General features: G+C 35.3%; 1 protein-coding gene across 1 annotated transcript; it reads left to right on the plus strand.

Annotated features, from left to right (window-relative positions):
- Positions 1-18,177: 18,177 nt before the first annotated feature.
- Positions 18,178-19,615, plus strand: LOC101898038 (uncharacterized). The gene has a single exon (XM_005189310.3). It carries the CDS (start codon positions 18,208-18,210, stop codon positions 19,333-19,335), a length of 1,128 nt encoding a protein of 375 aa, XP_005189367.1. The 5' UTR covers positions 18,178-18,207; the 3' UTR covers positions 19,336-19,615.
- The last annotated feature ends 5,781 nt before the right edge of the window (positions 19,616-25,396 follow it).

Consider the following 25,396-nt stretch of genomic DNA (forward strand, 5'->3'; position numbering starts at 1 on the left):
TTCGGTATGTATTATAAATAGTACAATTTTTTTATCATTAAAGACAATAGACCTACCAATGTTTCATAATATTTATTATACCCTCAGCCATATGGCAGAGACACAAATTATAATAAGATGGGACATTACATTGTTACTTTTCTTCAATAGATGGCGTTGGTTGTGGAAAAATATGTTAAGTCACGATATCGCGACATAGCATTACTTTGTAAACAGATCTGACACATTTTTAGAGTTGTTGTTGATTTTTATCGATTCAATGTACAAGAAAATGCTTTGGAATACATTTTTGAGAGCATGCCTATCATAACTGATAATTTTTTTTCAATTTCTATCGGACCTTAATGATATAAATACTGCGTCGTGACAGGTTTGAAACATTTAACTTTGGTAATATTTTAACTTTACATGACATATATCACAATTTTTAGAAAATGTGAACATGTGCGTGAGGTACCAGATATAGTCGATCGAAGTATTCCATTTTCATGCTTCATCTAGTAGATATACAAATATTGGTATGGGCAATATTACAAGAAAATGAAACATTCATTCATCTCAGGTTTCTGGCAAAGAGAGATATATTTAGAAATAGCAAGTTATGACAGATAAAAATATCGAAAATCGTGACCCTTTGTGGGTGAGGTACCAGAAGGGGTTCACTGATAGATATCATCTGCACAACAGATATTGTATTAGAAAAAATGTTTGTGTGTATGAAATTTGAAGAGTGTTGAATGCTTATTTCGCTTTCTTTGAGCGTTTTGTTTTCCAAACTCGTGAAACCTATGTGGGGCAGGTAGCAAACGAAATGGTCCGATCTCTAACATCTTTATAACAGATATTGTGGGATGAAAATATTGAGATGTACTATGTCTGAAATATAAATTGAACCTGATGCTTATTTCGGATTTTATAAACGTATATCTTTTGATACGTGCCTACTCAAAATAACGCTTTTAGACACTAGGTCTCTGTGTACCAAATCCGGTTCGGGACATTTGGAGTCTATCTGGCGATGTCCGTCCATCCGTCAATCTGGCTGGTGCGCACGATAACTTTCAAAGGGACTAACCGATTTTGTCCAAACTTGGTACATCGTAATATTTTTGTCAAAACTTATATCAAGTTCAATATCCTATTGTACCTCCCCCACAAGATGTCAATATTTTCAAAGAAAATAATATATCGTACAGAAAGGCAAAGCATAATCCGATTTTGCTCCAAATTTGCAAATCCTAATATTTGCGTCAGATGCACTAGGTCAGATACGAAAATGGACAATATCGGTCCACTCCATCTAGTACCACTCCCACAATGGGTCAAAATTTTGAATAATTACAACTCTTATAAAATGTGATGTAAGAGTCCGATTGTCTTTAACTTTCGCACATCCCAATAATTTTAATTACCCAAGGTCTGGTGTTAAGATGGAATACATAGTTCCAATATATATATTTTTTCTGCACAGAAAGAGAAACGATATTCCGATTTTGCTCCAACTATGCAAATTCTAATATTTGCGTCAGTGCCAGGTCAGGAGCGAAAATGGAAAATATTGGTCCCCACAAAAAGTAAAAATTTTGAATGGTTACAACTCTAATAAAGTGTGATGTAAGAGTTCGGTTGTCTTCAAATTTCACACATCTCAATAATTTTCTTAACCCAAGGTCTGGCGAAAAGATGGAATACAATTCTTCAGGTACCTCTCCCAAAAATGTTGACATTTTGTATATCAATTAAGCTTATAAAACGCGAAATAAATATCTGATTCCACTCCAGACTTGGTACATCTCAATATTTCTATCAACACAGGATTTGTTATAACAAGTAAAAAAACAGTAAGTTCGACCGGGCCGAACTTTGAATACCCTCCACCATTTGGGAAGAATTAGAAAATTTTCAAAAACATACAATCCATTAAGAATTGTTAACTGTTAAAATCTTAAAAATACCGAATATTGGAAGGTGTCGATATATGGAGGATATAAGATATTGTGGATCTATATAGACAATTCTATTTCAGGGGATAAAGTACTCACACGGGACTCCTTTTATGCAATTTCAGAATTCCGCTGAAAAGTGTGGATAAAATCATCTAAATATCGAATATCGAGGTACCGTTATGTGGGGGATATACGATATTGTAGACATATATAGACAATTCTCTTTCAGGGGGTAAAGTACTCACAAAGAACTCCTTGTGTAGAATTTCAGACAATTCCATCAAAATACCGAATATCGGGGGTACCGTAATATGGGGGCTACACGATATCGTGGACCAATACAGACAATTCTCTTTAAGGGGATAAAGTATTCACAAGGAACACTTCAAGAGAATTTTCAGATAATTTCGTTGAAAAGTGTGGGTGAAATCATCAAAATATCGAATTTGGGGTACCGTTGTATGGGGGATATACGATATCGTGGACCTATATAGACATTTCTCTACCTGGGGGTAAAGTACTCATAAAGAACTCCTTGTGTACAATTTCAGACAATTTCATTTAAAAATCTTCAAAATACCGAATATCGAGGGGTACCGTTATACGGGGCCTATATGATATAGTGGACCTATATAGACAATTCTCTGCCAGGGGGTAAAGTATTCATTAGGAACTTCTTGTGTACAATTTCAGACAATTCCATTAAAAAATGTGACTAAAATCATCAAAATACCGAATATCGATATCGTGGACCTATATAGATAATTCTCTGCCAGGGGGCAAAGAAAACGTTACGAACTCCTTGTGTACAATGTCAGACAATTTCATTGAAAATGTGGCTGAAATAATAAAAATACCGAATTTCGGGGTTACCGTTATATGGGCGCTATACGATATCGTGGACCTATATTGCCCATCTTGGAACCTAACCGGCCTGTAGACCAAAGACAGATCTTTGCAAAATTTTAGTTTCCTATCTTAATTAGTTTCGACTGTAGCGTGATTACAACAGACGGACAGGGCTAAATCGTCTTAGAATTTTACTCTGATCAAGAATATATTTAGTTTGTTGGGTCTAACATTATTATTTCGATGAGTTACAAACGGAATGACGAACTTAATATACCCTCCATACTATGTATGGTGGAGGGTATAAAAACGGTAGAGATCGGACTATTCTTTCTGGTTAATCCCTCACAAAGGGTCAAAGTTTTGAATAACAAAAACGTTTGTAAAATCCGAAGTAATCATGATGTTCTCTTTATGTTTCACACATCCCATTATTTCCACTAATAAAAGATCTGTTGTGAAGATGGGATACATCGATCCACTCCTTCTGGTACCTCCCCACAAAGGCTCAACATTTTGAATATCCATAAATTCAAATATTAGGATTTGCAAAGTTGGAACAAATTCGGATTAATACATCTCTTTCTGTGCAGATTTTTTTTTTTGTGAATATCTCGATGTTGTTTGAGGGAGGTACCAGAAGGGGTGGACCGATATATTCCATCCTAACAAAAGACATTGGGTTAATATAAATATTGGAATGTGTGAAATTTGAAGACAATCGGACTCTTACATCACACTTTATGAGAGTTGTAATTATTTAAAATTTTTGACTTTTTGTGGGGGAGGTACCAGAAGGAGTGGGCCGATGTTGTTCATTTTCACACCAGACATAGCACTGACGCAAATATTAGGATTTGCAAAGTTGGAACAAAATCGGATTATCATTTCTCTTCATCTGTGCAAAAAATATTTTTTTGAAAATTTCGACCTTTTGTGGGGGTAGTAGCAGATGGAGCGGACCGATATATTCCATCTTAACATCAGACCATGGGTTAATATAAATATTCGGATGTATAAAATTTTAAGACAATCGGACTCTTAAATCACATATTATGAGAGTTGTAATTATTCAAAATTTTGACCATTTGTGTCCATTTTCACACCTGACCCAGCACTGGCGCAAAAATATGGGGATATGCAAAGTTGGAGCAAAATCGGATTATCCTTTCTCTTTCTGTGCAAAAAAATGTATTTTTGAAAATGTCGACCATTGTGGGGGAGGTACCAGAAGGTGTGGACCGATATGCCCATCTCCGAACTCGATCTAAGTTTGACAAAAATATTACGATGTACCAAGTTTGGACCAAATCGGATACTCCCTACGGACGGACGGACATCGTTTTTTTTTACTGTTTTAACCGTACCAAATGATATATACCCTGTACCATTTACATACATTACCGAATTCATTCGTTTTATGTTCCAAAAAAAAAAAATAAATAAACAAACTTAAAATGCCCCAGCGCGGATTTGAACTCCCAACCCATTGCATGCCAACAGTCGCTCTTAACCAACCCGACCACCACTCCACTGCAACACTATGATCTAAAATCGCAATCTGAATCGTGCAACATGTTTATAAACAAAAGTTCATGTCGATGTTGCATCTGAAACTCTTAACAGCATCGTCATTGAAAGTAACGGGCCATGAAAATTAAAATGCAGGTATTTATAGTTCAGTTTTTGTTCTACTTTTTTATTACTATTATTAGATGAAATATATTCTGGACATGATGCCTATTTCTTCTTTTTATAAATCAGATTTAAGACTTTTGTTAATTTTAAATATTTGTTTCACAATATCGATGTAACAAAAAGAACATGTCAAATTATGAAAAATAAATTTTTTTTACTCCCTTAAATTATTTCTTTCTTATTTGCTCACGGCTGATATAGGAATAGAAATATGAAATTTTCCGCAAAAAAGCAAAGAAGAAAATATGAGATAAACCTATTATAACTGAAATAATAGAATTCACATATTGTTATTTTGCACATTATTTTAATAAAATTGTGTTTGTACCTATATGAACAGTTTATTTGGTTCACGTTCACAGATGTTAAGCTGTTGTCCTTTCATGTAGTTGCATTTCTCATAACAAACCATTCCCTTTAATATACATTCAAGCTAGCGGCCATCAAAATGTAAAACTATTGTTTTTATTTAGATTGGGAAATCATCAGTAGCGTTGTGGCTCAATCGGTAGGCGGCTGGCGCCGGGTTATTTTTGTTGATTGCGACTCAGGTGACCCTGGTTCAATTCCTGGTCAGGTTAGTTTTTTAAACACAAGTTTTTTTTTTAAGAAATTTATTAGTTTAATCATTTTCCACTAATACCTGTATTTTCCAGGTAAAATGAAAGGCAAAGGTATTTTTCGAAAGAAAAAAAACGAACAAATAGACAGACATCGTAAATGGTCTGAGAGTTTTACGTTCATCAAGAATATGTATACTTTGTTGGTCCTAACATGATTATTTCGAGGAGTTACCTAGCGAAAGACATGTCATCACAGAATTGCGATGATTAAGGGCACCAAAAAAGTTGATAATTTGGTAAAACATGGTAACCCTATGAATTTTTTTTTGGTTTTTTTTACCGAAAAATCATACTTATTGACTATACATATTGAAAATTAAGGTGTATTTAAGGAAAGAATATGTGGATATTCCAAAAAAACCAAAAATATTGACATTTAAAAATTTTGTCCCCGAATTCAGAATGTCCTCTAATAATTCGCAGCCCCTGATGAAAATTCGGGGACAGACCTCAAATACCGAAAATGTCCCCAGAAAGATCGGTGTATCCAAACTTAGTCCCTGAATAGTTCTCCTCACATATATATATAAACCAAAGGACACGAAATCTCGCACGAAGTTCGAGTTTAGGACAGCGGGTAGAATGAACCACTACTTTTGTGTGAAGAAATACCAACATTTCAATTCTACCGAAACGCTGAAAATAACATACAATATACACAAAAGGCGAACTTCTGGCTTTTAGTGCTCATTTCATTGACGAATATAGCCAACTATCGTAGACAAGCAAATCATACAGAGGGATTTACAGAGGGGCCTCTTGCATTTGGAGATGATCGCAAAATATTTAGAGGTTCAAATGAACCCACAATTGAAACCAATCGACACGGAATTTTGCATGAAAAGAGAGTGAAGGACAGTGAAGAAGTCTAGCATTTTGGATGACCATTGAATTACATTTAGCTGTAAAATGGACCACAAAACTAACAGCACGACGCAGTGCTTGAATATTGAGCAAATGTCCCTGGTCAGAAGGCTTATTGTGGTATCTGGCAGTGCTCTATGACATAATTTCACAAGCGAAATCTTCCAAAAATGGATTCGGAGAAAAGGGAGCTTCTAACATATTGTAATGTTATAGGGTCGGCCCGCACGACTATAGCCTTTGCTAGCTTGTTTCGTAATAACACTACAGACCGAAGAAACTTCATGGTTTGTTTGCATAGCTGACTTATCTAACGTCCCTGGGTTTTTAAGCCTCCTTATTTTCTTGACGAAGTTATATATGGGAGCTATATCCAAATCTGAACCGATCTCGATAAAATTTAGCAAATGTATTACTGAGACGTATTTGATATATTTCCCCAAATATTGTTGTTGCAGAGTGCATATTACGGCTGCGGAGGACAAAATAACAAATCGGATGAACAGTGTGGCTTGTTTGTTCGGGATACCGTAGTATTTTGTTTTTGCAAAATGGTCTGGCTTTATCCCTTTATTGTTGTTTTTATAAAAACAACGTTTGTTTATTAGTGGAGAACGATGGTAATGTTTACCAGGGGGTAAGGCAGGGAATACCTAGGTTTCGGAAAGAGCCACCAATCCTCATCAGTTCCCTTGTTTTTGCCTGGGATATTCTCCCCAGAAGTCATTTTAAAAATAACTTCTATGACAAAAAACTTTTTTTACCCAAGTGACGAGATCGTAAGCTCAATAGAAGAGGAACCAAAGAATTAAATAAAACTAAAATTCTCTTGGAAAGTCTTCTAAATCTTACAACCGCACTTATAAACATTTACATCTTTTCTCCACTTGTTATGCTTTCGTTCAGCCTGAACGAACGGATGAACAATATATATGGGAGCTATAGCTATATCTGAACCGCTTTCGATCAAATTTGACATACTTATTTTCAGGCATAATTTGGTTGTATGTGCCAAATTTCATACTATTCGGGCTGATATTACACGTTTGGTGAATAATAACAGGCAAATCGGACGAAGATATATATGGGAGCTATATCTAAATTTTGCCCGATTATCTCCAATTTCAACAGGGTTCGTCCTTGGGCCAAACAAATGATTTGTGCAAAATTTCATCTGTATAGGGAAATAAATGCGAACAGTACTTTGTTTACAAAAATACATGGACAGACGGACAGACGGACGGACGGACATGCATAAATCGACTCAGAATGTGATTCTATGCAGATCGTCAGAAGGAACTATGGGTCTATCTCGTTTCCTTTTGCCTGTTACAAACAAATGCACAAAGACATAATACCCTGACCACCTTGTGGTGTAGGGTATAAAAATCAATGAAGAACCCCATTAAGGAAATAATTGCAAAAACTCTTTTTTATAAAATTTAAGTCATCAAAATTTCCTAGACGTTTTACACAATGTATTCCTTGTATGACAAACACAGCAGGTGCCACATTTTTTTGTTTTCAATATTTCCATGTCTCGTTTGCGGTGCAGTTTTAAACTACATCAAACTATCTGCACTTAAATACTGACGAAACAGATACCGTTTCTCGTTATCCTTGTAACGCTAAACGTCTAGAAAAACGAAATATCAAGATTTTAAATCTTTATATGCCTTTGTAATGGCACGAAACGAAAAACACGACAGGAACATTTAAACGCCCTTCCTTGCATCCATTGCGTTTTACACACGACACACAATCACCAAGACGATGTCTGACAACAGCAACGCATAAAATTGCACAGTCTCATACGCTACCGGATGGATGGATCCGCGCATGCATGTGTGTACCTACTCCAGCAGCGACAGCAAACCTATTAACATGTATTCATATTCACTTAAAAGACATTTTTCTCATGGTTTTCCTGTGTTGGGATAATGCAACACGGGCCGCATCTATATCTTGTTTGTTTTCTTTTTCTTGTCTTTTCTCCTTTCACTGCCAAACGCGAGAATTTCCCATGGTGAGTAATGAGGCTTGACTAAGTGAAATGGAGATGGCTTCCAGCGTTGTCGTGTGCCTGGAAGTGATTGCACAGAATGCGATTTGTAACATTCTTGCTGTTGCAACAGACACTAAATGATAAAAACAAAAAACTTTAATCGATGGTATAGGTTTAAAAAACAAATTCAAAAGTGTCAGTCGGGATGGCCATATATATGCACAATGACCAGTTGAACATTTTGGGAGATTTCGCTTTTGATTTTTTCTGTTTTTGGTCCATTTGAACCCCTAAATATTTTGCGATTTGCTTGTCTGCGATATTTGGCTATATTAGTCAACGGAATCGGCAAAAAAATCCAGAAGTTCGCCTTTTGTGAATTTCGGATATCTCCTGTAAGTAATGTTAATATTTTTTCAAACTAAAGTAGCGGTCAATTCTACCCACTGCCCTAAACTCTAATTACATGCGTGATTTCGTGTCCTTCAGTTTCTATTTGTGACCTTTATAACGGCTGCAAAATCAGGAACATTTTTAGTTGTTGGTCCATTTCAACCCCTAAATATATTGCGGACATCTTTGAAATCAATAGGCCTAACCCTTCTGAGCCTAACCCTACCCTTGTGCAAATTTTCTTGAAGATCGGACGACAATGGCAATATGTATATAATAACCCCAACCTGTGTTGTAAGGTGGAAAAATATTACAAAAAATACATTTCAATAGCATAAATCAAAAATCGCATGCGACAAAAAATTTGAATAAATAAAAAACGTCACAAAATGTTTTTTTTAGATTTTATACTTTTATGTCAAGAGGGTATTCTTATTTGACAAAATATGTCTAAATCGGTCTAGCCATTGTTGAGATATAAACATTCTAGCTAACTTCCCCTTCCTTTGTATGCATACATTGTGTATATTTCGCTATATATATTCGATATATTCACTATCGGCATCTACGTAACGATCAGAATTTACCTGTTCGTCTTTGTGATTTCATCGGAATAAAAATATTCGCAGCTTAATGGAAAATTGGATTTTTATTTAACATAAATGTTATGGTCTATTTCACCCACTAAATATTACCCGATGACCATCAAAATTGAAAGGCTTCTACCCAGCCCTTAGTTCTAGCCACATGCTAACTTCCGCGATTGGTCTATAATTGCGACCTGTAGAGAAACTGCAAAATCAGATTTTTTTCAGTTTTTGGTTCATTTCAACCCCTAAATATTATGCGATCATCTCCAAAAGCAATAGGCTTCTATTCTGGCTCTAGCCCAACCTTCATTCTAAATTTCGTGCAGACCGGGCTATAATTGAAACCATTCCGGTGAATAATGTTACTAATATCATATCAAATTCCGAATGAAGGGAGGTATCGTTATATGGGGGCCTCCTTTTTATACCCTCCACCATTGTATAGAGGATATATTAAGTTTGTCAATCCGTATGTAACACCTCGAAATAAACATTTTAGACCCCACAAAGTATATATATTCTTAATCAGCATAAAATTTTATATCGATTTGGCGGTGCCTGTCTGCCCGTCTATCCGTCTGTAGAAATCACTCTAGCTTCCGAACGAAATGAAGTAGATCGATAAAATTTTACTCAAATGTATACTATATCTGCAGGACTTTTGGTATTGAAAATGGGCCATGTAGGTCCACGTTTTAGTACAGCCCCCATATAACGGTACATCCCGATATTCGGTATTTTGCTGATTTTAGCGACATTATCCACCGGAATTGTTTCAAATTTGGTGTTTGATGTTCGTAATGCCTGCTACAGCCTATGACAGAAAATTGTCCGTGCAGGTCCACGTCTTCGTATAGCCCCCATATAACGGTACCTCCCGATATTCGGTATTTTGATGATTTTAGCTACATTATTCAACGATTTTTTTTAAGTTTCGCAAAAGTTACATATGCAGGTCCATGTCGTCGCATAGACCCTAATATAACAGCCACATTCGGTATTTCTAAGATTTTAAGAGAATTTTTAACGGATTTTATTTTTTTGAGAATAGCCAAATTCGTTCCAAATGTTGGAGGATATTCAAAGTTCAGCACGTCCGAACTTACAGCTTTTTTTACTTATTGTTTGTTAGAATATGTTCGCATCTTTCAGCTGAAGCACGATGTAGGCGCTGGGGTTGGAAAGCTAGATGCCAATAACCATTTAACATCGTGCGAAAGGTACCGTAAGGAATACGCAGATATTCTTTATCTTCCAGCTCGATTTAGGCTTGATAAAATATTTAAAAATGCTAAGTTTGGAACAAAATCGATACCTCCTTCGCGAATTATTGTGCACACCAGACAACCTGACAGACAAACGTAAAGATGAGATTTGCTAGATCTACTTAAGCGTCTTAAAACATGAGGTCTAAATTCATTATTTTGAGGAGATATCAGATATTCGGGATAACGTAGTGATTTTGTTGTTTGAAAAAAGTTAGGCTTTATCCCAAGATTGTTGTTTTTATTGTATTAGGAGAGAAAGATGATAATGTTAAGCAAGGGGTAAGCTAGGGAACACCATGATTTCGGAAAGAGCCACCAAACGTCATCAGTTCTCTTGGTTTTTATACCACCACAGTATGGAGGGTATATTAAGTTTTTCATTCCGTTTGTAACACCTCGAAATATTTTAGACCCCACAAAGTATATTCTTGATCAGCTTAAAATTCTATGTCGATTTAGCAATGTCCGTCTGTGGAAATCTATCTAGCTTCCGAACGAAATGAAGGAAATTGATAAAATTTTAATCAAATGTATATAATGTATGCAGAATTTTTGGTATTGACAATGGACCATATAGGTCCACGTTTTGGTATAGCCCCTATATCGGTACCTACTGATATTCGGTATTTTGATGGTTTTTGCGACAATGTTCATCCGAATTGTTTCAAATTTGGTATTTGAAGTTCGAAATGGATTTTACAGCCTAAGACAGAAAATTGTCTGTGCAGGTCCACGTCATCGTATAGCCCCCATAAAACGACTTCAGCGACATTTTTCACCGGATTATTTCAAATTTGGTACTTGAAGTCTGAAATGAATACTACAGCCTATGACAGAAAATTATCTGTGCAGGTTCACGTCTTCGTATAGCCCCCATATAACGGCACTCCCGATATTCGGTATTTTGATAATTTTAGCGATGTTATTAACCGGAATTCTTTCAAATTAGGGATTTGATGTTGGTAGTGGATACTACAGCATATTACAGAAAATTGTCTGTGCAGATCCACGTCTTTGTATAGCCCCCGTATAACGGTATCTCCCGACATTCGGTATTTCGATGATTTTAGCGACATTATTCACCGGAATTGTTTCAAATTTGGTATGTGAAGTTCGTAATGGATGCTACAGCCTAAGACAGAAAATTGTCTGTGCAGGTCCACGTCTTCGTATAGCCCCCATATAACGGTACCTCCCGATATTCGGTATTTTGATGATTTTAGCTACATTATTCATCGATTTTTTTTAAGTTTCGCATTTGAATATTGTAATGGCTTTTGACAAAATTTAACCTATACAGGTCCACGTCGTCGTATAGACCCTAACGTAACAGCTACATTCAGTATTTTAAAGATTTTAACAGAGTTTTTAACGGATTTTATTGTTTTTGAGAATTGCATATTTCGTTCCAAATTGTGCATGTATTCAAAGTTTTTTTTAATTGTTAATCACATGATTCTTGTTTCTATACTTCATTTCCTTTGCTAATTATTACATTTCGGTTATATTTATGTATCGCATTACATAGTCAATAACTTTTCACATCCTCTCGATAAAACACTTTAATCCAACGGCTTGAACTGAATAGTTTTTAATTTATCAACTTTGCGGCGTTCCAAGAAAACTAAATAGTATTTTTTGTATTTTCTTGCTTTAAAAAACAAATATTTAGCAGACCTCAGCACTCAACGTATTAAACTACCAAATAGCCAAATTTAGATTGCATGACCAGATGTAGTTGAGTAGGATACTTTTCTGGGGATATTTTGGCACAACTTAATTTGGGTAACCACTTTTACAAGAACGCCCATCGCCTCGAAAATTTATGCAAATTTATTGCTACTTCAAGGACCACAAATCATAACAAACTGCTGGAAAATGTGCTCTCTTTCTCTCTGTCCACACTATCTTCTCCACTTAAAAATATATATGTTCATAATCATTGGGTGGAAATTGTTAAGTAATTTTCTAAATACATATATACTGGCCAGTGTCCAGTAGACTCTGCGGCGCTAAATCGTAGTGAATTTGAATTTAAGTCATAAGCTCGTTTCATGCTAACCCATAATTTCCCGGTTTTGCTAAAGTGCCTCTAAGTAAGATTAGCAAACTCCGCACTTACGAGTAGCAATTCAAACTATTAAAAAGATATACTATTAAATCTTAATTTATTATATACATTGCATAGTGTGAGCAACAAACAACAGTTCATTGGAAAAACTAAGAGTATAATTTTACGATGCAATTGTAATATATCATCGTAAATACTAAAAGTTACAAGGTGAGAGGAAACAAGTTAAAAAGCACTAAGTTCGGCCGGGCCGAACTTTTAATACCCTCCACAATTTGCAACGAATTTGGAAATTTTTAAAAAATAAAATCCTTAAAAAATTCTGTTAAAATTTTAAAAATACCGAATATAGCTGCCATATTGGGGTCTATACGACGTGGACATATATAGGCATTGATTGTCATAAGCCATTACCATATTCATATTGGAAACTTGAAATAAACGGTAAATAATGTAGCTAAAATCATCAAAATATCGTATATAAGGAGGTGCCGTTAAATTGGAGCTGTGCAAAGACCTGGACCAGCATAGACAGTTTTCTGTCACAGGCTGTAGCATCCATTACGAACTTCAAATACCACATTTCAAACATATTTGGTGGGTATTGTACCTAAAATCGCCAAAATACCGAATATGGGGAGGTACTGATATATGGGGCCTATACGAATACCTGGACCCGCACAGATAATTTTCTGTCACAGACTGTAGTATTCATTACGAACTTCAAATACCAATTTTCAAACAATTCCGGTGAATAATGTCGCTAAAATCATCAAAATACCGAATATAGGGAGGTACCGTTATAGGGGGGCTATACGAAGACGTAGACCTGTACAGACAATTTTCTGTCTTAGGGTGTAGTATCCATTTTGAGCTTCAAGTACCAAATTTGAAACAATTCCCGTGAATAATGTCGTTAAAATCACCAAAATACCGAATATCAGGAGGTACCGTTATATGGGGGCTATACGAAGAAATGGACTTGCACAGACAATTTTCTATCTTAGACTGTAGTATTCATTACGAACTTCAAATACCAATTTTCAAACAATTCCGGTGAATAATGTCGCTAAAATCATGAAAATACCGAATATATGGAGGTACTGATATTTGGGGCCTATACGAAGACCTGTACCCGCACAGAAAATTTTCTGTCACAGACTGTAGTTCCTATAACGAACTTCAAATACCAAATTTGAAACAATTCCCGTGAATAATGTCGTTAAAATCATCAAAATACCGAATATAAGGAGGTACCGTTATATGGGGGCTATATGAAAACGTGGACCTACATGGCCCATTTACGAACTTAACCTGCCTACTGGAAAAATAAACATGTGTGCAAAATTTTAGCCATCTATCTCAATTCATTCGAAAGATAGCGTGATTACAACAGCCAGACGGACAGACAGACAGACGGGCATTGCTAAATCGACTTAGAATTTTACGCTGATCAAGAATATATATACTTTGTTGGATCTGACATAAGTATTTCGAGGAGTTACAAACGGAATGACAAAGTTAATATACCCTCCATAGTATGGTGGAGGGTATAAAAACTGCAACCAACTTCAGACTGCTATCTTTTCCAATAGCCACTAGTGCGACAGCTGTTAAAATTATTCCAGTGACAGCTCATTATATTGTTTATAAAAGCCTTTTGGTTAAAATATTGCAGAAAAAAAGTTATTCGTGATGGAATTCGAGCGTGGTAGTGTGATTTCTTTATATTTGGTTAGAAAACCACAAGTGGCTAACGTTAGAGCACTTCAGAATTTAAATGTACATAAATCTTTTGTGTCTCGTACATATGGCAATATTCCATTTGGCAAATATTGAAAAATGAGCTCGGAGTAAAGCCATTGAAATTCCAAAAAGTGCAAGAACTGACACCGCAGCAGACTCAATAGAGCTAAAGAGTTGCTTCGATTATTCGAAAGTGGTGAACTGCCGAATTTGGTTTTCTCCGATATTCGTTGTCCAGCAGTTTGTAAACAAATAAAATTATCGTGTTTACTAGCCAAAGAGATCAGCTAAAATGGTGGACCTTTGGCTGGCCACCAGAGCTCAAGCGCCGGCCATGGTGATGGTGAGGCCCACCATAACAGCCGATGGTCGCTCTCCGCTCGTATTTATCGACAGTGGCATAAAAATATATTCCGAATATTATCGCGAAAATATTCTGGAGCATGTATTAAAGACTTGGACACGCAAACATTTTGGTCGCGGACCTTAGACATTCCAACAGGACTCAGCACCACATCACATTCAGTACGTACCACCCAAGAATGGTTACAAAATTTCAGCGCAAAATGGCCACCAAAATCTCCAGATACCAATCTGTATTTTGGAAAGCAAGTTTGGCACTAAAAAATACCAAAGTGTCGATCACCGCAAGCAAGCGCTTCGCCGGGAACGGGCCAAAATACCGCAGAGTAAAATTCGGGTAGCGTGTGACGGTTTCATTGGTCGTTTGAAGGCCATAAATCGGCCAAAGGTGACCAAACAAACAAATCTAAACTTATTCTAAAATTTTATGCTATTTCCGACATTTCTTGCGTTCACTCAATAAAATTAAAAAAAAAAAAACAAGTAAGCAAAGGCTACAGTCGAGCGGGGCCGACCTTTGAATACCATACAACACTATAATAAACCATACAGTTTAAATAGGCGAAATACTCGACAGAATTCCACAATATATTGTGACAAATAATAAAAGAAAACCATCAGGTTTCGTTCTCTAATTTTCGAATAATAGCAACTTAAACTAATTTGCTCATTTCCAATTTATTGGTAGAGACGTAAATGGTCTTCCTAGATCTGGAACCAATATTTCCCAAAGACCTATAATCTCTCAGAAGTGGCAAAATATTAACATTTATTATTGGTTTTTGACTGAAACGCATCTATATGAGATACAGACATTCTTCAACGAAATATTCAGAAGTGCGTCTTTCCTGTATTTGTGAATTTTCCAAAAAGTCACTGGAATGGATATTTTCGTATTTTGTCTACAAAAGTTGGCAAACTATTTCACTCATTGAATATTTTTGGAGTGCCATCCAAAACTATTTGGCTTTTGCAATGTCCGGTAACCTCCATTCAAATGTGCGTGAGGATCGGGCGATAATTACGACCTGCTGACAATTTTGCAGTATTTTGGTCCATTTCAACCCCTAAATATATGGCGATCATCTCCAAAAAGAGTAGGCTTCTATTCTGACACTCATCTTATCCCCATGCAAAATTTCGTAAGGATCGGGCCATAAATGCGATCTATATATGATATCCTGATATCCTAACTACTTAGTTTTGTTAGCTGTAGAAATATTACCAAATGTTTAATTCAAAATGAAAATATGCCAAAAATATGACAAAATTGAAAAAATATGAGAAAATTTTACAAAATCAATACTTTCATCTTTAGATAGGTATTTTTATGCGATTTTTTAGACGGTTTTTCTTTCCTGCCAAGAGGCCATTCTGAATTAATGAGAACTGTCGAAATCAGTTCAGCCTTTCTCGACATATAAGAGATCTTTCAAGCATATCTTCTTTGATAGACATATATATCGCACATATTTTGCTATATATCCGATTTGTTGGATGTTAACATCAATGTAAAGGTCAGCAGTAACCTTGTGATGGCTTTGTTATTTACGGTATAATGAAAAATTTTGAATTTTTCAACACAAAAGATATGGTCTATTTTACCCGCTAAATATTATCCGATGACCACCCAAATTTGTAGGCTTCTTCCCCTAAAGTCTAGCTACATGCGAAATTCCGCGTCGATTGGTCTTTAATTGCGACCTGTATACCTACTGCAAAATCTGACATTTTTTCAGTATTTGGTCAATTTCAACGCCTAAACATTTGGCGATCATCTCCAAAAGCAATAGAGTTCTATTCTGGTCCAAGCCCCACCTATATTCTAAATTTCGTGAAGATCGGACCATAACTGCGACCTGTAGAGTGATTACAAATTAACATGGACAGACGGACAGACGGACAGACGGACGGACGGACATACATAGCTAGATCGACTCAACTCGGCGAGCTAGGAAGATCCATATATACTTTCCTATGTGAGAAACCAATATTTCGAGGTAGTGTTGTAGGGTATAAAAAGTCAAAATTATGACTTTTAATTTCATTGCAGTTTTTTATCTCACCCTGTATTAACTTCATTGGGTCTACGATGAATATTTAGGGATGTTACAAACGGAATGACAAAGTTAATATACCCTCCTTTCGAAGGTGGAGGTATAACTAATGTTATAAAAAGTTCAAACGTTTGCCCTTTGAAACTGATGATACGCAATGCGCATGTGCGGCGAATTAAAATGACAACAATTCGTTTGACATTCTTTTGACATTTCATTGTCCAATCAGCTGAGCTGAATCGGCTACCTTTATCATTCTACCATGTTATATATACATATGAAATACGCCTTTGCAAGGCCAATCTGAAAAATTATAATCATTTGATGTATTAATATTTTTTGACAACATTCATGTTTAAAAATAAAATTAAATAAAACACAGAGATAAATATATTTAGTGTTTTTTTTATACCCTCCACCTTGGAAAGAAGGGTATATTAACTTGTCATTCCGTTTGTAACATCCTTAAATATTCGTCGTAGACCCCATAAAGTATATATGTCCGTCTGTCTGTGTGTCCGTTTGTCTGTCTGTCTGTCCGTCTGTCTGTCCGTCTGTCAGTTGAAATCACGATACAGCCCACATTATTTGACGTAAAGCGCCAAAATTTAGCAGAAAATGGTATTGGTATTGAAAATGAGATATATCGGTCCACGTTCTGGTATAGTCCCCATATAACGGTACCTCCCAATATTCGGTATTTTGATGGTTTTTGCCACATTTTTCACTGATTTGTCTAAATATTGGTATTTGTGGGTCATAATGGGTTCTAGTTCGTGTGGCGGAACATTGTATGTATAGGTCCACGTTTTGATATAGTCCCCGTATAACGGTACCTCCCAATATTCGGTATTTTGATTATTTTTGACACATTTTTTCAAGAATTACTCTGAAAATTGGTAGTTGTAGATCATAATGGGTCCCAGATCGCGTTGCGAGTCATTGTAATTACAGGTCCACGTTTTGGTATAGCCCCCATATAACCGTACCTCCCAACATTCGGTAATTTGATGATTTTTGCCACATTTTTTCACGGATTTGTCTGAAAATTGGTATTTGTAGTCATAATGGGTTCTAGCTCCGTTGGTGAAACATTGTATGTATAGGTCCATGATTTGATATAGCCCCCATATAACGGTACCTCTCCATATTCGGTATTTTGATGGTTTTTGCCACATTTCTTCAAATGTTTCCTTTACCCTAAGGTGGAGGGTATTTAATGTTTCGCTCGGCCGAACTTAATGTTTTTTTTACTTGTTTTTTTCTTAAATAAAGACTTGTAATCAAGCACCCGCTATACAAAGTATAAAGCAGAGCCGGAATAAAGAAGAAAAATGGAAGCATTTGTTTTCAACATCAGCCGTTTGGGCTACGATATGTTCAGGGACGTGTCAAGAAATGTATTTTGCACCCGTTTTGGGGGGGTTTGTGCAACTAGATAAAAATTAACTTGTTTCTAGACAGTTTTTTCTACTTTTGTGTCAAATACAGTGAAATAAAAATTTTGAAGGGGATGGACCCAGTACCTCACCCCGTGTAGGTCTCTGCTTTGAGCGTGGTAACTTATAAACGAACAATTAATTGACTCTGTGAGCGAGTTTACTGCACTTGTTGCTTATCAGTATTTTCTCATTTCACATATACAAATATGAAGCAAATTTATATATGTACAATTTTTGTAAACAGTCTGTCATTCGTCAAGAGTCGTTCAATAAACACACAACTTTTACGGAAATGTTGTCGAAGAAAACGTTTCTTTTTTTCGTAATATTGACCTTGTTTGGCAGGTTCTCCGGTTCAGGTTTTGACGACTTATTAAGAGAATCGAATAAAATTGAAACTGAATCTGCCAACGACATAGAAGTAACCAAACAGTTGTACGAAAAGGTTTTACGCGAACAAGTTGTTTTAGATAAGTTAAAGCAGAGCCTAAGAATCCATTTGCGGAAGGAACACTCTCAGCTCTTGGTCAAGATTTTGTGTGGCGGTAATGTGGCGGCAGTCAAACAAGAAATCGGGAACCAAGTTAACACAATGTTGGAGGAATACGAAACACAATTGATTGATGATATTCTCTATGATGCTATGACTGGTATCTATGGTTGCAGAACTCCACTTCAGACACTGGAGTTAATACAGGCAATATATCAAGGCAATGCAGATAAAAAATTCGTTGAATTAATGGTGAAGTCGCAACTTATAAATTATCAGAATACCATTCAGAGAATGCAAACAAATAAAGCTGATTATCAAAGAAAATTCGCCATGGTCCTGAATAAAATTAAACAAGAAAAAATCTACAAGTCTTTGAATGCTGAGCTCAGGCAAAACATCAATGTCCACATACAAGAACTACCCACAAATTTACATTACCTCTTATTTCGCAGTCACTTCTGTCTCATGAATTTGAAATATTCAGAATATTTGTATACAACAGTTACGCCAAATAGTATTGATCCCTCAAGTCGTCATGTTTGGTTGTGGTATGAAAAATTGAGCATTAATTATATGGGTTTGATTACAGCCAAAGTAAGCGAGCGGAATACGAGAAATAAAACAAAATTTTTGGTCGAATTAAAAAGCACTAAGTTCGATAAATTTTATTATATTATGCCGGACTCGAAAATGATTGCAAGCTGGGAATTTCACTCTGAGCCAGAAAATTCTATTTGGGAAATTGATTTTATCGATAATGATCTTGTCGTTTTTTATCAAGGCGATTATGTAATGTGCTCAACAGAGGAAAAATATGACGACCACAGGCGAAAAGTAACAGCCTTCAAAAATGGAATTTATAATTTTACATCACCTGAATGTCAATGGTTGTTGGGTCAGTGTGATCGCAGAACTAATGTCATATGAGTGCAATGCAAACAAATTGTGGTCGATTTATTATGAATAACTTCAATTGAAATAAAATATAATTGTAATAATTATAAACGTTTTATTTTGACCTGTCAATAACCGTAGAAAATTAGAGTTTATATTGAGAGTTTATGTGGAGTAGATCATACAAACTCAGCTCGTTTTTGTGAATGTGAATGGCTTTAAAGCAGATGTAGTATGAAATCAAAGAGAACTAATATCCTAATATGAACCGATTTTAAAAAATGATGTCGTATTTCCTTCCAATCAATAGAAAAAAATACATAAATTTCAGAAAAATGCTTGAATTTTTAATTTGCGTCTTTGACCAATGATACCATCAGCCCATAAACCCACATCACACTGTGACTTTTTCTGGATCCATTGTTAACTTATGCAATACTTCTGACTGATCTTTGTGTGAATTGAATCATACTAACTATGATCATAGTTATAATTCAATGGCCAAAGGAAATAATGTATGAGAGGAACATCCTCCTCTTAATCGATTTCTACTTAATTGGCGAGACATTTGTGATTTTCCAATTCGGGCTTGTATTACCCATTTGGTGCACAATTAACTTGAAATCAAATAAAGATAAAGATGGGAGCTTAATAGGGCTTCATATAACAAATAATAGTTTTTTATGGGAAATTTGTGGGAATTAATTCAAAGGCAAAAGGGAATAATATACGAATCGATTTCCACTTAATTTCCCAAAACATTGTGTCTTTTCATTTCGGGCCTGTATTACCCATTTGGTGCACAATTAACTTGAATTCGGATAAAGATAAATATCGGATACAGCTCCCATATTTATCTTTATTCGATTTCAAGTTAATTGTGCACCAAATGGGTAAATCTGCATATTGGATATTACGGCTGTGGAGAACAAATATAATAAATCGGAAGAACATTATATATGGGAGATACCTGTTCAATTTGGCATCTCGACAAAAATTAATGACCAAAATAAGAAAATTAAATGTTCAATATTAAAAATACAGATTTAGAACACCCTAAGAATACGAAAAACTCAAAAAATATAGAAGTTATGTCCAATATTAGAAAATTAAATGACAAATATGACAAAAACTGGAATATGTAAAAAAAATATTACTTTCTTTATTGGTATATTTTTAACCGATTTTTTGGCCTTAATTTTTTTTTTTTTTTTTTGGAAACACCATTCTGAATTGATGAGAATTGTGAGCGGTCCAGCGGTTTTTAACTTATAAGCGGAATAACTAACATCAATATCTTTTACATATATATCTTGGCTATCAGCATCACTGCAATAGTCAGAAGTGACTTTTTAATGTATTTGTGACTTCGCCGGGATTAAAAATATTAGCGGTTTAGGGGAAATTTTCTAATTTTTTACACAAAAGTTATGGTTTATTTTACTCGCTAAATATTGTGCGATGGTCGTCTAAATTGGCAGGCTTCTGTCCAGCCCTAAACTATAACTCCATGCAAAACCGATTGGTCTATAACTGTTTCCTGTGAGTAAAAGCAAAATTAATATTTTTTCCGATTTTTTTTTTCATTTCAACCCCTTAATATTTTGCGATCATCTCCATAAGGAATAGGCTTATATTCTGACCCTAACTCCACCTCCATTTTCAATTTCGCGTGGATCGGGCCAAAATTGCGACCTTTAGCTCGATTACAAATTAATATGGGCAGACGGACGGACGGACATACATTGCTTGATCGACTCAGCTCGGCAAGATAGGAAGATCCATATATACATTCCTATGTGGGAAACCAATTTGGCCCAATCAAACATATAATGCTTCCAACACATAGAGTTATAGGGTATAACCATAGACAAATTAAGGTATAGACTAAAAAGTTTTAAAATTTACCCCTTCCGCCAGATGTCACTATGGTTGATCTTGGGACAGTTAAGTCACTCAGGGCTAGTGAAGTCACTCGACTTCGAAAACAATTTATTCATTATTCTGCTTTTTAAGTTCTATATTTATATATTTGACGACATAGTTGGGTAATGTCAATGTAAACAAAGTCACGGTTTCGTTTTTAATTGATAAATATTAAAGTATCATAAAAATATTCAATATTTTGTATAGTGAGAGAATTGAGTGAGTCTACTGAACCTCTCTTACAGCATGAACGACATCTATTGAAGCACTTTTTTCGAAGATAACAGATGAGACAACTTTTTAGTCTATACCTTAATTTGTCTATGGTATAACGACAAATAAAAGCTTGAATAATCCAAAAGTTGATTTCAAAATACTGTTCCATAGACCATCGTAATTAATTGCATACTGGTTTAGCGGTCTTCTATGTATTTGTATATAGTTTCCTATGTCGGGGACCAATATTTTGAGGTGTTACATAATTTTGATCCAATCAAACTTAGTGTTGGTGACACATAGTGTTGTATGTAATACACCCTCAGCATGCGAAAACTTCAATAATAAAGATGTTATGGCTAAAATAAGAAACTGAAGTGTTTAACACTAAAAAAAGAATATTTAAAACACCCTTAAAATGCGAGAAACTCAATAATAAAAAGTTATGACTAAAAAAAAAATAAATGTTTAACATCAAAAATCGGAGATTTAAATCTCAATAAAAAGAAATTATGGCCAAAATAAAAAATTGAAGTTAGAATTGCATATTTCCAAATGATCCAGAGAGCCTACGTTCGCTCAGTACGGACCATAGAGATATGTGTTCTTGGACTAAAAGGATGCCTGCAACTCCCCTTGGACCCTACGTTCGCTTGGCACGGACCGTAAGGAGAAAGCCTTCCAAGTACGTTTGCACAGCTCGGACCGTAGGCAGGTTATCCAAGTCATTTCTCTACAACTCTCTCTGGGTACTCTCTCAGACCGAATTGCTGTTACAGATTTTCTGGAATCATCTGTGCTTCCAGCCACCTCAGTGCATTGCGACTTTGTTTTCATATTGTCACCCTTGTTTGAACTTCTACACAGCAATATGTATTTTGTTTCATATTTATGTCTTGCACCGATAGCATGAAAAAAATGCATCAGAAACATTACAGAAGTATGTTATTCCAAAATTGCAAGAAAATGAATGACACTCGCAAAGTAATAGATTTCAATCGATAAAAATCTGAAAAAATATAATGCTATATCATGATACCGATATGATATGATTTGTCAATGTTTTCAACGCCATTTACCGAAATAAGATAGAAAGTAAACGTCCCTTCTTCATATTATATGTATTTGCATCTTATTATAATACATATTTTCCGTTGATCCATAAAAAACAGATGGCGATATTTTATACTGTGTACATAGCTTAAAAAGCTTACCTCTTCAACTTCATTAGTGGCATTACTCCTTGAGCAGTTCATTGGTTGAACAGTCGCGATACATGCAACGATCCGACGGACACTTTCGTAAATAAATGTTAAATAATATTCTACGAATTTCACGTGCAATTCGAACACACGCGACGATCAAAACTTTTTAGTATATAAGAATCTTCCAATCTCGCCGCGCTTAGTCGATCTAGCTATGTATGTCCGTCCGTCCGTCTGTACATGTTAATTTGTTATCATTCTACAGGTCGAAATTATGGCCCGATCTTCACGAAATTTAGAATGGAGGTGGGGCTAGAGCCAGAACAGAAGCCTATTGCTTTTGAAGATAATCGCATAATATTTAGGTTGCTCTACAGGTCGCAATTACAGACCAATCGAAGCGGAAGTTAGCCTGGGGCTAGAGCTTAGGGCTGGGCAGAAGTCTTCCAATTTTGATGGTCATCGGGTAATTTTTAGTGGGTAAAATAGACCATAACATTTGTGTTAACTCAAAATAAAATTTTCCATTAAACCGCAAATATTTTTAAAGGATAAAGTATATATATTCTTGATCAGCGTAAAATTCTAAATCGATTTATAATGTCGGTCTATCTGTCTGTCCGTCTTCTGTTGTATTCACGCTATCTTTCGAACAAATTGGATTGGAACGGTACCTCCTGATATTCGGTATTTTTGATGATTTTAGCGACATTATTCACCAGAATTGTTTCAAATTTAGTATTAGAAGTTCGAAATGGATACTACAGCCTAAGACAAAAAATTGTCTTTGCAGGTCCAGGTCTTCGCACAGCTCCGATATAACGGTACCTCCCTATATACGATATTTTCATGATTTTAGCTACATTATTCACCGTTTATTTCAAGTTTCGAATTTGTATATGGTAATGGCTTATGATTAACAATGCCTATGTAGGTCCCCGTCGTATAGAGCCCAATATAACGGCTATATTCGGTGAGTCTACTGAACCTCTCTGTGAGTGTGTCTACTGAGCAATTTTTTCATTACATTAACCAGCTATGTCGTAAAATATAAAAATATAGAACATAAATAGCAGAAAAATTAATAAATAGTTTTCCAAGTCGAGTGACTTCACTAACCCTGAGTGACTTTACTGGCCCAAGATCAACCATAGTGACATCTGCCGGAAGGGGTAAATTTTAAAACTTTTTAGTCTATACCTTTATTTGTCTATGATGTTATACCATAGACAAATAAAGGTATAGACTAAAAAGTTTTAAAATTTACCCCTTCCGGCAGATGTCACTATGATTGATCTTGGGCCAGTCAAGTCACTCAGGGCCAGTGAAGTCACTTGACTTTGAAAACAATTTATTAATTTTTCTGCTTTTTAAGTTCTATATTTTTATATTTCACGACATATTTGAATAATATAAAAGTAAACAAAGTCGATGTTTCGTTTTTAATTGATAATTAATAAAGAATCATAAAAATATTTAATATTTTGTATTTTGAGAGAATTGAGTGAGTCTACTGAACCTCTCTCACAGCATGAACGACATCTATTGAAGCACTTTTTTCAGAGATAACAGATGAGACAACTTTTTAGTCTATACCTAATTTGTCAATGGTTATACTGTTGTTGCTAAAGCTCTCGAACCGAACGCACACACTTCTCTTTAAACGAACTTAACGAAGCAAGGAAATACACATATACACGCATGTAACATAAATTAAGAAAAATATTTATTTTGCAATGCGGAGAAGAGAACGGCTAAACAATAAAAACGGCGACAGAAACGTAAAAATACGTACTTGGCTCTTTGACTTAGGAGATCATTTTATTAAACTCTGATTGAAACTCTCGAGAAACAAATGGAACATGAAACGGTTGTTGGGATCTCTTTTTACGAACTTGGAGAAGCAAAGAAAATGCATACATACTAAAACGAATTCGCAAATATGCACAATTGATTACGTACAATTCTTTTTCACGATTATAAATGAATTTATCATATTGTATACAATTTTCATACACTTTTTAAACATTTATTTTTGAAAATCCCTTTTTTGTTTGATTATTTAAACACCAAAATTCACGAAGCACCACGATGAACATCTACACTTGCTAAACGCGACAAAGAAACTGAATTTGAGTTGATTTTTTTTTTGGATTTATCTAAAACTTGAGAGGAAATGAGAGTGACTCAACGAAGGAAGTTTAACCATAGACAAACAAAGGTATAGACTAAAAAGTTTTAAAATTCACCTCTTCCGGCAGATGTCACTATGGATGATATTGGGACAGTAAAGTCACTCAGGGCCAGTGAAGTTACTCGACTTCGAAAACAATTTATTCATTATTCTGCTTTTTAAGTTCTATATTTATATATTTGACGACATAGTTGGGTAATGTAAATGTAAAGAAAATCACTGTCTTGTTTTCAATTGATATATAATAGTAAATCATAAAAATATTCCATATTTTGTATTTTGAGAGAATTGAGTGAACAGACTTAAGCTCTCCCACAGACAATTTTTATACCCTACAACACCATGTGTTAGGGGTATTATAAGTTTGATTGGGCCAGAATTTATGTAACACATCGAAATATTGGTTTCCCATATAGGAAAGTATATATGGATCTTCCTAGCTCGCCGAGCTGAGTCGATCTAGCTATGAATGTCCGTCCGTCCGTCTGTCCATGTTAATTTGTAATCACGCTACAGGTCGCAATTATGGCCCGATCCTAATGAAATTTTACAC

The sequence above is a fragment of the Musca domestica genome, unplaced genomic scaffold, assembly GCF_030504385.1.
Source record: "Musca domestica strain aabys unplaced genomic scaffold, Musca_domestica.polishedcontigs.V.1.1 89, whole genome shotgun sequence".
NCBI classification, from domain to species: domain Eukaryota; kingdom Metazoa; phylum Arthropoda; class Insecta; order Diptera; family Muscidae; genus Musca; species Musca domestica.

What these genes read in the sequence shown, in the direction of transcription:
- LOC101898038 (XM_005189310.3), top strand. Translation starts at nt 18,208, where the DNA reads ATGTTGTCGAAGAAAACGTTTCTTTTTTTCGTAATATTGACCTTGTTT.